This window comes from Muscardinus avellanarius (genome assembly GCF_963383645.1).
Source record: "Muscardinus avellanarius genome assembly, chromosome: 9".
Lineage (NCBI taxonomy): Eukaryota > Metazoa > Chordata > Mammalia > Rodentia > Gliridae > Muscardinus > Muscardinus avellanarius.
The window spans coordinates 100,607,499-100,624,249 of NC_137795.1; the positions used below are offsets into that span (position 1 = coordinate 100,607,499).

Sequence of the window (16,751 nt, forward strand, 5' to 3'; positions counted from 1 at the left end):
AGGATCGCGCAGGTTCAAAGCCAGTTGCGCTGGCTTGGGAAACCCTGTTTCCAAATAAAAATATAAAATAGGTCTGGGAGTGTAGCCCGGAGGTAAAAGGGCTTCCAGGAACCCCAGTACAACCAAAACAAAACAAAACAACAACCAAAAAAAACTTTGATTCTCCATCTGGCCCTTAGGATAAACTTCATCTTCCTTAAATAGCTTAAAAGCTTTAAAACTGTTTTAAAAGTTCACCTTGGTGAACTGAGCTTTACTTGACTCTCAGACTTTCTTTTCTGCTTCTTCTTCTTCCATGGTCTCCTGCCTCCACCTGTCCCAAACTACCTCCACTTCCCTGGGCATGTTCTGGTACTTATAGCTTCTTTCTTTCTTTCTTTCTTTCTTTCTTTCTTTCTTTCTTTCTTTCTTTCTTTCTTTCTTCGTTCTTATGTTCTTTCATTCTCTCATTCTCTCATTCTCTTTTGTTCTCTCTTTCGTTCTGTCTATCTATCTATCTATCTATCTATCTTTCTATCATCTAATCTATTATGGTACTGGAAATTGAAGCTAGAGATGTTCCACCTCTGAGCTAGATCCCAGCCCTATTTTATTTTGAATGAGTTTTGCTCCTGAGGTTTCACTAAGTTGCCTCAAATCTGCCATCTTCCTGTCTCAGCCTCCCAAGTACTGGGATCCTAAGCATGCACTGCCATGCCCAGTCAGTTGCAGGTTTTAATATGATTCTATTTCCTGTTTCTGCCTAGCTACTTTTTACTTCACCTTTAGATCTCATCGCCATAGTCACTATATTCTAAGCTTTCTTTAACTCCCTCAAAAGGAGTTTAGGTGCCCTCTTAGGTGTCCCTCTTTTGTAGCACATAAAAGTCGAATTGAACTGTTTCCTCCTTTCCAAACTGTAAACTTTGTGAGGACAGGGAATGTTGGACTTGTTCAACAGCATATCCCAGACTCCTATCTGAGCATCCTATTTGCCAATACTATATTTTGTACTATGTGGACCATATTTATCAAGAGCTATTCTTTGTCACCTGTTCTTCACCTTCTTCAGGGCAGAACCAACTTCTTTTGATTGCACTGTACCCCGCACTCTGTGTTAAGGGACATTGTCTCACCAGATACTTTTTTTTTTTTTTTTTGGGTGGTACTGGGCTTCCTGGAAACCCTTCTACCTTCGGGCTACACTCCCAGACCTATTTTTCTCCTTTTTTTATTTGGAAACAGGGTCTCTTAAGCCAGCGCGGTTGGCTTCAAACCTGCATGATCCTCCTGTCTCCGCCTCCCCAAGCACAGGGATTACAAGCATGCGCCACCACGCCCAGCCTCACCAGATACTTTTCAGGAGCTGTATGAGACCTGAACTTTTTATAAACATATGAGTGTAAACTTTAAAGTTATATTAGCTTAGACTAGGGAGCATGTAATTGAGTGTGGTATAAAATCTACATCCACAAGAGTATTTGCCTATTCAGTACTGTCTGCAGTGAAGAAGAAAAAGCTGTAAAGCATTGGTTCAGATTCAGGTTAGTCCTAATTCTGGCTCTACTGCTTAGTCACACTGTTTGAGCAGTTGCTTTCCTTTTTAGCCTCAGCTTTCTTATCTGCAAAATGAAAATACTCTATCTTACATGTAATTCCAGCCTTGGTTAAAGTTGTAACAAAGATTAAATATTTGTGAAAACAATTGCCATAGTATTTGGCACATGGTAGTTGCCTTATGCATTTGAGTTATTTTCCATTCCAAAAGTCCATGGTAGAGAAAGCACCTGGAAGGAAGGAGGGAAATGCACATTGATGGAGAGATAGCTTAGCAACTTTTACAGAAGCTTGGAGGGCCTGTACAGAAGGATCTATAGGATGAATTCACAAGATAAGAGATTGGCTGCTCAGGAAATTGACTTATTGGAAAAAAACATTAAAAGCAAGTAGTTGGGGAGTGCAGGCATGTGCAGCAGGATTTCATATTCCCAGGATCATGTGGAAGCCAAATGGGGGTTAGCACAGACCAGGGGCGATCTCTTCAGCATGCCTAGGCTACTGTGAGGAGCCTGGTATTACTTTGTAATCCAGAGGTTGCCTTGGGTTCAGTATTTTAACTCTTCATTGTATATAGAGTCCTAAATGTGAAGCATCAAGTAAACTATAAAGGATTACAAACATGTTAGTTATTTTTAAATATTCTACTAATTTGTACCCTGAATTGCATCTTATACTATATCTCTATGCATATATGCACATGTAATATATGCACATGTATGTGTGTGTGTGTGTGTGTGTGTGTGTATGCGCACACACAAAATTTCTAGTGTTGAAATGATTCACTGAGAGCATTTGATGAGGAAGGATGTAGGCAAGAAAGCACAGTGTGTGAGTAGTCTTGAGTCTTGGGTGTGTGAGGGGAGCAGGGGACATAGCCCTCCTGTTCTCTGGGCAGTTGTGGCACAGAGTCATACAAACAGGTGAGGCCTGGACCTGGGCCTGGCTACCTGGGCCAGCTGTAGGCCATACTTCACAAGGGATTGGTCTCCCTCAGGCAACATGGGCTTTTGAGGTCATAGTGCCATTATAATATTAATGGAATGTTGTACTTTGGTTTCATATTGAGACCATCGATACTTCCCTTCAAATACTCTTGGCTCTTTGAAACTGAAGTCAACAAGCAGCATTCGACTATAACCAGGCCAAAAAGTCACAGGTTGTTTATTTTAATTTCTTGCCCTTCAACCTAAATATTAAAATCAGATTTGAAATTACTCTGAAAATGCAAGATTCAAAGTCTTCAATGTTATAAAACAGAGTCTACAAGGAGAATATAGGTAAAATAACTCTCTTTTGCTTTTAACTGCTACAGATTCGTTATTGGTAACCTTTTCTTGGTGTTAGTTTTCGTCACTTTCTCAATCAGGTTGAGTTTATTATCTTAGCAGTGCCAGCAATGTGAACACGTGAAGACTCAGACATGGAGAAGATGCTGGGGCTCTGTGGGCTAGCAGAACCATTCAAAGAGCTCTATGACACATTTCAGAGAACTTTATGTTAAATAGATGGTCATATTCTGACAAAATGCTTTCATTTTGGAAGCCAAAATTTTACCTCTTATCAAAATTTCTCCTTTAAATATATTTCTGACTGGTGAACTGAGTAATTTCCACTAGAAAAGAAAAAGTCAGGATATCTATATTAGTTTTTTATTTTTGCCTAATTAATTACTATCGACTTAGTTGTTTAATGCATGCAAATTTATCATTTTATTTTTTGTGGATTAGAAGTCCAACATGGGTCTTATGAAATCAAAATGTCAGCAAGGACAGCTCTCCTCCTGGAAACTCTGGGGGAGAATCTCTTTCCAGCTTCTAAGAGCTGCCACATTCCTGGGTTCATAGCCTTCTTCCTTCATTGAAACCAGCAATTGAGGGTCCTTGCAGAGTCACATGTGGACCACAGCTGGGAAAGCTGTTCTGCATTAAGGACTCTTGTGGAGAGACTGGGCCCATCCAGATAATCCAGGATAACGTCCCTATCTCTAAGCCCTAAATTTAATCACATCTGTAAAATCCCATTTGCCATGTAAAATAACATCCTCAAGTTCTAGGGATTAGGATGTGGACATTTGGAGGTTACAGGGCATTATTTTCCTTATCACAATATGGAAATACTTAATACATTTTCATTCAGAGATGTATTTTTAAAATTTGCCCTTGATTTGTTTTTAGGTCTTTAAGAGATTTTCATCTGGCTATATTTAGGGAAAAGGTACCCATATTTAAAAATAAACCCCACAAATTTTGTGTGGGTCTTAATTTTCTATGAAAATGCATACTAATATTAGTTCTCTTTTGTTTTGATAGTGATAACCTGCTAAGAAGAGCAGCCTGTCAAGAAGCTCAGGTAACTTGGTTTTCTTGTGATAAAGTTAAAACCCACCTTATCTCCAAAGTGCAGGAAGCCCACGCTGCTCCAGAGATGTGCGTGGGGTCTTGCATCAGTGCAGTCTGGCTATTCCTCCCCACCCCCACCATCAGGATAAAATGAGGCTGAGTGCCAACTCTGAGTAGAACTGGAGGAAGTTAAACCATCTGGTGAGGAGCAGCTTTAACGCCCACCCCTTTAGACTTGTTTACTTCTGGAACACTCCCAAAAACATGACTGGCTGAAGCTCGGGAATTTGCTCATGTCTGCGATTGTCCTTAGAGATCTGGCTAAACTCTGATCATCCCTGATCCAAATAAACCCAAGGCTGTCAGTTCAGAGCAGGTGTTACCTCTGAAAGCTAATCTTAAAATTGTTGATTCATACTTTGAAAACCCATCTCTTTAGCACAACTGATTCATGCCATGTGCACTCTTATCCCAATTCCATGAGACTTTATGTAAACATTCAATATATCTGTCTGTGGTAATTATAGTTGAATTATAACTTCTTTTAAACTTACGGCACATTGTGCCCCCATCCCCCATTTGTGCATAACACCTGGCGTATGAATTTTTGTAACTCGTGTACCTTTCATTATATGTTCTTTAAGCTCATGATGTCAGAAATACCAAAAAAAAAACCATGAAAGTAAAAAATGGCGAAGGGATGAGGCATTAGTGGGTGGCAAGCCTCATGTTTATTTCTTAAGTGTTTTAATTGATGACAGTAACAAACAAACACAATAGATACTACTAATAAATTCTCTTTTCAGTGATATCTAATTGTTCTAAATCTTTATTTTAAAGATTTAAAAATTATTTTTTGCTCAACTGTACTATATTATGGCTCCAAATTGTTTTAGAAACCAATTCAAGTAAACTTTAAGAATTAAAAAAAAAATTTTTTTTGGTACTGGGGGTTGAACCCAGGGGCAGTCTACATTCTACCTCCATACTATATACCCCAAGCCCTACTTTTTATTTTTTATTTTTGAAACAGATTCTCAGTAAGTTACAGAGGGCCTCACTAAGTAGCTGAGGCTGGCTGTGAACCTGCAATTCTCCTGTCTTAGCTCCCAAGTACTAGGATTACAAGCGTGCAACACTATACCTGCTAAAATATTTCTAATTGACACATATTTTTACATATTACATATTTATAGGACAGAATATGATACTTTGGTACATGTATATAACATATAACGATTAAATTAATTAGCAAATAAACTCTAATAGTAAAGTCAAGATGATTTCTGTTCCAAACATCCTCCCTTACTTATTTGAGTTAAATGTCTCCACCTCCAACCTGAATTCATCTCCTCTCACGTTTTCAGGGATTTCTTTCCCCTCATGCATTGGCCTCTTCCTACCATTGTAATTCTCTACTTCCCTAGCTCATGTTTAGCTCTTTCAACATGACAGAAGGAAGCATATTCATCTTTATAGTCATCTCTAGTTATTTTTACTATGTTTTTTATAGTATAAATTAAAAAAAATCTCATGTAAACTCAGTGTGGCTTCACATAAACCCCTAGTACACTGTGAACCTGGTACATGAGTTCCAAGTAGGCAGGAGTTCTAGAGGCGAAGAAACCAGGACAAGGAGGAATAGTCTAGTCCTATAGCTCTGAAATCTGATAGGCAGAGAGCTGGATTAACTAAATGATTTTGATCACGTTTCAGAATAATATGGGCTGAAGCCGGGCGTGGTGGTGCACGCTTGTAATCCCAGCATTTGGGAGCCTGAGACAGGAGGATCGCGGTTCGTGGCCAGCCTCAGCTACTTAGTGAGGCCCTCTGCAACTTAGTGAGACCCTGTTTCAAAATAAAGAATAAAAAATAGGGCAGCGGATGTGGCTTGGAGGTCAAATGCCCCTGGGTTCCATCCCTAGATCCGCCCCCCCCCCAAAAAAAAAATAATATGGGCTGAAAAAGAACAAATTACAGTATTTGGAAATTTGACAGCAAAATGCTAAGACCCAAAAAGAGGGAAAATAGAACAGAAATGAAATTATACCGGAAAATTTTTAGATAGAAAGTGTGCTTCTCCAAAGTATTCAGAAAAAGCAGCTTTATTTTAAAGCAAGAAATAATGTTGAGAAAGGATACCTAATGGATTGTTAGGGAGGTGGTAGATTTAGAATAAGTTATTTAATAAGATATATTTGTATACCTTTCTTTTTTCTGATCTTTACTTTCTACTTCTGTAGTAGGAGTCTGCTGCCTTGGCCCAGACCTACCTGCTCCCCACATCAAGACCTGGGTTCTTGCGGTGCTTCCCAGTTGTCATTCTTGTTTTCTCTGGTTCAGATGTCAGCAGTCGCGCCCATTCATATCCCATTTAAAATCCTCACATCTAGTCCTCTGCCTCTTAATCCTGTCTCCCCCTCAGAGCTGAGAGACTAAAAGTTTGGGTTTTAGAGCTAGATAAATATGAATTCTAGGCTTGTAATTGATTAACTCTGTGACTTTAAGTAAATTAATGTTTTGAAATCTTGATTTTCTGTGTTAAATGAGATTAATATCTCCTTGGTTTCTAAGAACTAAGAATAATGTGTGTAAGAGTGGCAAACACTAGGTGCTCAGTAAGTACTAGTCTTGATTTCTCGTCCTGCTGTAGTTGCTCTTATGTAGTTATACAGGGTGCAAAGAGAGGAGGCAAGTGGAGTACCGTGCTTATTTCATATATATGTGTATGGATGAAGATGAACTGATAACGTTAAGATACCTCATGAACACATTTTCCTAATAAGCTAGAAGACAAGATTATAATCTGGAAACGAAAGACACATAGATTAAGCTTCCCTCTAGACAGTAATAACCATACTGGTTATTAATAAACTTAGCCATATGGCATATGAGATCATGAATGAACATTTGTATTTTCTCCAGAGCAGAAAACTTATCTGCTGGAAGTATATTCTTTTGGAATGAAGGAATATATGTGATCACTAGCTGAAAATAAAAGGACATTTACTGAAACTTTTTTTCCCCCTTTTTAGGTGTTTGGCAATCAACTAATTCCTCCCAATGCACAAGTGAAGAAGGCAACTGTTTTTCTCAATCCTGCAGCTTGCAAAGGGTAGTTCAGTTTTTTATTTATTATAAATTTGTTATTTTCTAAGGAAGGAAAATTCACAGAATATCAGGCAGCTAGTTAAATGGTGCTGAAATAGAGAAGTAGGTTCAGTACTCTTATAGCAATAAGATACATTTGTAATGTAGAAATAACAGTTAATGTGAAATAACTATAAAGTTAATTGATGCTTAGCAGATTTGTCTAATTGAAGTTTAGTAATCATTCCAGAATTAGCACACACAAAGAAGTCTTATCTGCTTGAAGGTGGTCCTCCTGGGAACCACTGCTCTGACTGACGGCTTAAATCAGAGATGTTCAAGATGGCTAGGAGCACCAAGGGATTGGGAGCACAGGGTGCTCTTTTCCAAAGGAGTGAAACTTGAGCTAAATCTTGGAGAAGACTCGGTATTTCCAACTGTGGAAATGGCCCATGGAGCAGGGACTTAGAGAAGGGAGTGACCTGCTGTGTGCTTGTGATGTGGCAGGGTGGTCTGCAACTGTAAGTGAGGGCACTGAAGAATTAAGGTGGGAAGAAGATTGGGACTTTGGTGGCTGAGGATATGTGCCTGTTGGCCCTTGGGTTGTACCACACAAACAGGCTTTGGGGGAGTGAGAGTCTGTTAATGAAAAAAAAAATTAAAATAGATTAAAAAAAGTTCGCCATGGTAGATGATGCGCTCGTTTGTTGGAAATATGAATAGATCTTGGTGGTTTTAGAAGAAATAATTTAAAATTTATTTTAAAAAATTGAATTAAGGAGTTGAGAGGGGGGAAAGCGATACGTTTTATTATTGCTAAAATCCAGAACAATTCTTTATGTCTTTTCTAAGGATTGGGTAATTGATAAATACTTATTAAATTGTATCCTATAAGATCTAAGCCAAATGACCTTAGATAGGAACAACAACCAAAAGAATAGTAGGGCCAGGCTGTCGTGGTGGGATTACCACTGCCTGGAGGGGCCCTGGTGAGATTACCACTGCCTGGAGGGGCCCTGTGCGGGGCCCGCGGGCAGTTCTTTAGGCATTGCTCTGGAGCGGTGAGTGTGACTTCACAGGTAAGAGGGGAAACTATGCCTCATTTCCTTTTTAATTTAGCAGTTTAAGATTTTTGCTTATACTTTATCTAAATGGGCTTATTATCCTGCCTAGTTGGTCTCATCTGTCAGGCTTTGTTGGAGCCCTCTGTCTGCCCCCAATCGGCTCTTGTTTAATACCAGTACTAAACAATACCAACAAACAATACTAACAACACAGCCAGAAGAACTCGCCGTGGGTTGCAGAGTTCCAGGCACCTGTTCTGTGTACCATTTTGCTGTTCACTGCTTTAGGGTACTGCAGGTTTTACTTAATTTCTTAAGTCCTCAGTTTACTCATCTATAAAACCAAAAAAGCAATGGCATATAGGTTAAACATGACCACATGGAATAGGTGCTGTCATTTTTAAATGAGATAAAGCCTGTGAAGTATAAATAATTATTTCTGTTTCATAGTAAGCTCTCAGTAGAATAGAAGCTTCTGTTACTGTTATTTTGACTCCAGCTAGGTGTAGAACATTCTTCCTCTGCTATTCTATTCTTCCCAAGAGTTCCTGCACTTCTCTTTCTCCCTTCTTTAGTATAACTATTCTTCATTCTAGTCCTTTAGAGACCTAGTAAATTAATAACCCACCTATATCTATCTGTCTGTCTGTCTGTCTGTCTGTCTATCATCTTTCAGTACTAGGGGTTGAACCCAGGGGATTCTACCTCTGAGCTACATATTCAGCCCTATTATTTATTCTTTATTTTGAAACAGGGTCTCACTAAGTAGTTGAGGCTGGCTGTGAGCCTGCAATTCTCTTCTCCTGTCTCAGCCTTCCAAGTACTGGGGATTACAAGTGTGTGACACCATGCTCAGCTATAACTTGCCAAGTTCTGATGAAGAAAGTTCACTTAAGTTATATTCAGTTATTTTGAGTTCATACTTCTAAAAGCTTCTCCCTTCCCTCTTTTCCTCGTCCCCTTTCCTTCTCTCCTTTTTTCTTTCTTTTCTTGGGGCATCAAACCATGGCCTTGAGCACGTTAAGCAAGCATTACATTTTTTAAAACTTACATTTTTTAAAAGTGAATAAACTTTAATTTTACAGAGCAGTTTTAGGTTCTTATTACATTTTGACATATAAATGTATTTTCATCTTTAAAGGTGGGTTCTTGTCTGGAAGTGTAATACCTTTATCTTAAAGGCAGAGTATGGTACTGCCTCTGAAGTGAAGTCTATTTCGGGAAGGATTTCTCTCCTTTAACAGGGTGACTCCCTGCATGTTTCTAGGAGGCAGCCATTCTGAAACTCTCCAGCATCTTTTTTTTTTTTAATGCTTTCACTATTTAATTGCACCTATTTTGTCATCATGGCTCTGTCCTGACACACAATTTATAATTTATTGTGTAGCTATTTCATTATGTAGTACTGGTTTAAAGCTTCTGAAGAGCTTTAAGAAATAAGATAACTGCGTGTTTAGCATTAATAAATAATACATTAAAAAGTAATTATGTTTTGTGTGTGTGTGAGCCTGGAAATTGCTATAAGTACTTAAAGTTTTTATTTATCCCTAGTGCTCTCTTGCTTTGAATTATATAATAAGTAATGTTTCTTACTGATAACACTTGTTTTTTAATCTTTTATGTAGAACGTTAGAAGGAAGTGTCTTCACCTTTATTTTAGAGATTTTCTGAACCCGTAGTGTCATGTAAAGTAGATGAATAAACATCAAATATTCAGGGTTGTTTTTTCTTAAACTAAGAGGAGGATAGAGATTAGTTTTATCTATCTATCTATCTATCTATCTATCTATCTATCTATTTTTGGTGGTACTGGGGTTCCTGGAAACCCTTCTACCTCTGGGCCACACTCCCAGACCTATTTATATGTGTGTGTGTGTGTGTGTGTGTGTGTGTGTGTGTGTGTGTGTATTTTAAACATTTATTTATTTATTTTTTTTGTGGTACTGGGGTTGGAAACTCTTCTATCTCTGGGCTATACTCCCAGACCTATTTTATATTTTTATTTGGAAACAGGGTCTCTTAAGCTAGCGCGGGTGGCTTCGAACCTGCGCGATCCTCCTGTCTCCGCCTCCCAAGCGCAGGGGTTACAAGCGTCCGCCACCACGCCCGGCAGTAGGGTATATTTAATTTGCTTATTACACGCAGGCCCTTGAGGGTTCATGTGAAAATTTATCCAAGCTTCTAAACTTCTATTTTATAGAAGACATAGAAATAATTTGTGTTCTTTGTGCTATTTGGTGCCCTCCCCACACACACACATTTAGATTAAAGGACATGGAATTTGGTCTGTAAATAGCTATACATGCTCTTCATTTCTACATTTGTAACTCTCTTATAACTATCCTTAAGAAAATCAAAGTATGCATCACTGGAAAAATTAATCTTTTTTAGAAAGAATAAACAAGTATGGGTATAAAAGTTATATTTGACATTGATTATTTGCAAGTATTTGTTAATTTTTTATGTGACAGTTGAAAGCATATGGGTGAAAGGTCAGCTATTGGTATAATTTAATATTTGTCTTTGAGACTATGCCATTGTTGGGGAGGGACTTTTTGTAATTTCTGCATCCCTTTGGTTTAGGACTGAATCTTGACCTGAATTAAACAATAGTTCACTATCATAACAATGTGCATGGTACTTTTGAAATACACAAATGCTGCTAACATGCTCTTATCATGAGACATCACAATCATGCCATGTTGTCCTTTTCTTCAGAATTTACATGCCTACATTTGTAGGCAGATTTATTCATTCATTTGTACATTAATTCATCAGATACTTAGTAAGTGCCTTCGAAGTATGCCATACATGATCCTAGAATGTAGGTGATTCAAGGATTTATCAGGGTTGGTATCTGTTTTTGCAATGCTTCTAACCTAGTCTTGAGGACTGTCTTGGAAGTTTCTCTTGCTAACAGAGGGATGTATAAAATGTTAGGGAACATAGAGCAGGGTGTGACTCTGCCTGGGAATTTTGGGCCAGCCTCTGACTAATTATCTCATAGTTAAATTAATTTTAAATATTTCTTTTTCTTAGAAGAAAAAATGGAAAAAATTTAATCTATCTTTAGAGATTTCACCACAGGTTTAAAACAATATGTGGAGATATTTCTAGTATTTGGAGTTGTTACAAATGATATATCTCTTTCTAGAAGGTATTCACTGAGTTAAAATTAAGTAGCATTCTGTTTGTTGAGTCTGATCTCTTGGGCCACATGAGTAACATTATAGTAAGTACCCTCTCCTCCTTTCACTAGATATAAGGATAACCACAAGGTCATAAACTAGGCCCACAAGGACTAGAGGTCTTTGTCTACTCCATCATGCTGTGTCCCTAGTGCCTCTGTGTCTGTCACCCTGTAGGCATCCCATAAATGCATGCAGAGAGAGAATCAAGCATTGTTGTTCTGAGTAGCGCCATATCTACTGTCCATTCTTCCTGTAGAGGAACATAGGTATGAGCTATAAACATCCAAAATGGAGAAAAGTGGATTGTATTAGACAAGGGGCAAACTATTCCATCTGTGGCAATTCATTACTCATTGTTAAACTTCCTGTACTTGAGCAAATAAAGGAAACCTGTGTTCTGTATTCTTTCACATTATACCCTAGAGAAGATGGCTAAGTGTTTTATTTTTCTAGAGAACTTGTGTTAAAATATTTGTTTTTTTCCTTTTTGTCTACAGCAAAGCTAGGACTCTATTTGAAAAAAATGCTGCCCCAATTTTACATTTATCTGGCATGGACGTGACGGTTGTTAAGGTGAGAATGGCTCTGGACTATTTATTGTACCCAAGCTACCACCCCTTCTAACGCATCCTCTGCTCGTGGCTTCTTAGCAGAAATTGCTTGTCACTTAAGAACAAATAAATATGGTATCTTGTTCCATTAATTAATAAATACAATTTTGTTTTTTCATATTGTGAGCTTTTATCTTTCACAGTAGGATTAAATGGAGGCCCAGAGACCTTCTCTTGGAGTTTGAAAGTTGTTATTACTGTCAGAGTTCCTCCCTGGCATTTCTATACCAGATCTCTTTTGCTACGTGGCACCTTGGCTCCACCACTACTTTTCTAATTATCATCTCATTGGTGAGCAGCCTATGTTCAAACATGCTCTTGTGTGGTCTCGTCTGGCATCCTCAGCCGCATGGCTGGGAAAGTGTGCTCTCAGGTGGTCTCTCTTATGTCTAGGTGATGCTGCGTAGTGAATGTCCATGTGCTCTCACCAGGCATCTTCACTGGATAGTCTGAAATAAATAGCAGATATCATCTCATTTTTACCCCAAGATACCTCGACATGTATGTTTTAACAAATAAATATACTCTTCTATGTAGCTACAGTGACATTTTTATGCCCATGAACATGGGATGTAGCCCATGTTCAAACATCCTATGGCCTATCCATGTATTTTAATTTCTTCTAATTTTAGATGCTTATCAAGTACTACTATATTATGTGCATTACATACTCATAAAATAGAAACTTAAAATGGTGAGATTTAAAAATTAATATATTTCTATGTATAATATACTCAAATATATATTAGTCATATTACATATAATATGTATCTATATTTCTATATAATATATATTTCTATTATATCTCAATAGAAACTGCTGTTCTTTGCAGGGTTTATTTCTTGTCTTTTTTATTAACTTTTTGTGTGGGTGTGTGGTACTAGGGATAGAACCCAGGGGCATCATACCTCTGAGCTACACCCATAGCCCTATTTTATTCTTTTATTTGGAAACAGAGTCTCACTAAGTTGCAGAGGGCCTCATTAAGTAGCCGAGGCTGGCTGCAAACCTACGATCCTCTGTCTCAGCCTCCCAAGTATTGGGATGACAAATGTATGCCACCATGTCTGGCTTTAACTTTCATTTTGAAATAATATCAAACTTTCAAGAAAGTTCTAATAATAATATGTATTCCCATAAGTACTTCACCCAAATTTCCCAAATATTATTTTACTCTTTGTACACCCTCTCTTTTTACATATATATGTATGTGTATATAAAGTGGTTTTGAATCACTTAAAAGAGTAAGTTGCTGGTTGTCTAATAGAAAAATCTCCCTTTTATCTCTAAGTGTCTATATTCCTTAAAAAGTACTTTAATAAGGGTAGAACAGTTACCAAAATCATGAAATTAACATTGATACAATACTATTATCAGATTTGTAGAATTTATTTGAATTGAGTCCATTATTCCACTATTGTTGTTGATAATGAAAGGAAATTCTTACTCTTTATCCAGTCCAGGTTCACAAATTGCCTCTAGGCAATTTTATTTACTTTTATTGCCTTTGTGTGCATGTGGTACTGGGGATGGAACCCAGGGACTTGCACATGTGAGGCAAGTGCTCTCTCCCACTGTACGATGTCCCCAGCCCCTTTAGTGACCTTTACCCAGAAAAGAAAGGCCCTTAGTCTTTTTCTTTCATGGCCTGCTCTTTCTTTTCTTTTTTCTTCCTTCCTTCCTTTCTTTCTTTCTTTCTTTCTTTCTTTCTTTCTTTCTTTCTTTCTTTCCCTCTCTCTCTTTTTCTTTTCTGTATTGGGGATGGAACTCAGGGGCATTCTACCTCCAAGATATACCCCAGCCTTATTTTTTATTTATTTTGAAACAGGATTTCACTGAGTTGCAAAGGACCTCACTAAGTAGCTGAGGCTGGCAGTGAATCTAGATCTTCCTGTCTCAGCCTCCGGAATGCTGGGATTACAAAAAATAAATAAAAATAAATAAAAGCTGGGTGTGGTGGTGCACACTTGTAATCCCAGCAGTTGGGAGGCTGAGACAGGAGGATCACAGGTTCAAGGACAGCCTCAGCTACTTGGTGAGACTCTGCAACTCAGTGAGACCCTGTTTCAAAATATATAATTAAAAAAAAATAGGACTGGGGGTGTAGCTCAGATTTAGAATGCCCTTGGGTTCCATCCTCAGTACTGCAAAAAAAAAAAAAAAAAAAAAAAAAGCTTCCTTTCAAGGTTTGAAAGGAAGAAACCTAGATACGAACAAATATGCAAATATACACATGCCTCCTCAGATGATGCTAGGTGCTGAGAAGAAAGATAAGCAGGGTAAGGAGACTAAAAGTAAGTAATGGGGGAGGTCATTTCACTTCAGATGGTCAAGGAAGACTGGTCTCATGACCTCTAGTGAGTCATACAAGTGTTCGAGGAAAGAGAATCCAGGCCAGGGATACTGCATATGTAAAAGCCCTGAGGCTTGAGTTTGCCTGTTGTGCCTGAGGAATAGTAAGGAAGCCAGTAGGTGGAGTGGAATGAAAAGGGAGAGATTGTGAGATGCTGAGATTGGAGAGTGAGGGGCAAGATGGTCAACTTTTTTTCATTTAAATGTTCTACCAGTCAGCCCCATTGTTGGTAAAGTGAATAGAAAAATGCTGGAGGGAGACCCCTGATGAAATATCCCTGGCAGTCTTCCAACATCTCACTTTGGCTGTAGACAGTCAATTGATTGCTTACCCACCTAATTGTATATTCTGGCGTATATTCTTGTATTTCTTCACCTTGTTCACAGGAACACATCAGATAACTTGTCAGGGGACTTGCTGAAGAAAAGATAAAGTTTGTCAGTTTTCCAAATTTATTGATGTAGTAATTTATCAAAGAAGGAAATGAAGGTCTTAGCAACCCCATGCTAATTGTTAATAGTTACCTATTTCTGGGTGTTCATAAGCCATCTTCCTGATTATGATTAACTGACACATATTTTTTAAACAATCAAATGTTTGTAAATATGTAACTATAAAGTTATCTTTTTTTGTGGTACTGAGGATTGCATCCAGTGGCATTCTACCTCTGAGCTATACCCTCATTCTTATTTTTTATTCTTTATTTTTAAAAAGGTTCTCACTAAGTAGGCTGTGATCCTTTCTCAGCCTCACCAAGTACTGGGATTACAAGTGTGTGCCACCACGCCCTCTGGTTATCTCCTTTTTAAAAATACAAATAGAACTATTTATCATAAAACTAAATAGTGGTGTTTCAGGGACCTCCTTTTTCCTCTGAGTTAACTTATTTAATGCCATATCAGGACTTAGGGACTCATTGCTAGATGTTTTCTCATACCAACAGGGTATCCAGCAGTTCAGTTCAATTCTGACCCTAGCTCGTGGAGTGAGTGCAGGCTCTGCAGGTCTCAGTCTTACAGACTGACTGTGCTCAGGTGTCAAAAGCTTCAGAAGGAGGCAAGTCACATGTGCTTCACCAACCAGCTCTAAATGGAGGGTTCAGCAACCCTCCTCGGGCTTGGTAATTTGCTAGAATGACTCTTACTCTGGAAAACACTTTGCTTGTGTTTGCTGGTTTATTATAAAGGATACAACTCAGGAACATCCAAATGGAAAGAAGCATATGGCAAGAAAAGGCATCTGGAGTGTGCACGAGGCTTCGTGTCCTCTCCAGCCGTTCCACCCTCGTAGCACCCGGATGTGTTCACGAACCTGGAAGCCCCGCTCTGTTGTGTAGAGGTTTTGTGGCGGTCTTATGCAGGCATGATTAAATCATCAGCCATTGGTTAATGAGCTCAGTCGGAAGCCCCTCTCGCTTCCCAGAAGGTCGGGGTATGGGGCTCAAAGATCCCACCTTCTAATCACTTTGTTGACCTTTCTGGTGGCCAGCCCCCATCTTGAAGCTGTTCAGCCACACACACGAGTGCCTTCTGTAGCACACACTCAGGTATGGTTGAAAGGAGCTTACCTGAATAACAAGAGACACCCACAGCCAGAAAACTCCAGGGCTTTTAGGAGCTCTGTGCCAGACGGGCAGAGACCAGTTGGTTTATTATTATATCACAGGTGCATCAGCTCATCTGAAATCTACATGTAATCTAACATTTGCCTGTTAGGCTATCTAGTGTCAGTTGGAGGAAGAGTTAGCAGTGGTAGATCTTTTAAAATTTAGCATTTGGCTTTAGAGGTGTATATATAGTTAGTGGCTTAGGTGGTTCATTTAAGCCTGTGTGTGTGTGTGTGTGTGTGTGTGTGTGTGTGTGTGTGTCTGAGACAAAATGTTCTCAATAAATGGTAAGGTTTAAGTACTTTTTTGTGATTGCTTTGAAATATACCTGCATTTCTTTATGCATAATATACCAAAACAATTGTAACCTTGTATTGTTTAGTACAATAGCAATTATGAACATGTACCTCTCTGGTTGCTTACATTCTGGTTTATAACAGCATAAGGAAGCTATTATTACCCCTCCTCAACACACATAATTTCATTGATGAGGAAATTAAGACCCAAATAGTTTAAGGCCACAAGCTGAAAAGTAGGAGAGTTGGGATTTAATTTAGTCTCCTGGGCTCTAAAATCTGTGCTGTTTTTATTACATCTGCTACTCCCTATTTGCATATACACTTGACTTCTGTCTTCAGATGCAAGGCAATGGGTATAATGGGCTCTGGGCTGGAAATGAGTCCTTTGACTAGCTAGCTGTATAACTGAAGTGGATTACTGAGTTTAAATTTTACTTTTGAAATAAGGAGTTGACAAGATAGTTCCTGAACTCCTTTCTTGTTCTAAAAGTATACGAACACAAAATACTGTGTAATTGCTTGGATAGCTGGCTTTTTAATATCTATGTCAATTATGTAAAACTTAAAAGAGTCCATGTAGATTTTTAAAGAAACTATTGTACATTTTTAAGCCTTTGACCTTGTCGCTCTAGGATGATAACTTTATCAAGGACTTCCTT

The 16,751-nt window shown here is 38.4% G+C and overlaps 1 protein-coding gene across 1 annotated transcript in view; it reads left to right on the forward strand.

Annotated features, from left to right (window-relative positions):
- Positions 1–16,751, forward strand: part of AGK (acylglycerol kinase) — a gene marked incomplete at both ends in the record, with an annotated part of 67,254 nt that overhangs the window by 15,937 nt on the left and 34,566 nt on the right. The window contains 3 exons of the mRNA XM_080702023.1: positions 3,849–3,888; positions 6,914–6,993; positions 11,721–11,796. Of these exons, the coding sequence (XP_080558149.1) occupies positions 3,849–3,888; positions 6,914–6,993; positions 11,721–11,796 (196 nt within the window). The remainder of the gene's footprint in view (positions 1–3,848; positions 3,889–6,913; positions 6,994–11,720; positions 11,797–16,751) is intronic.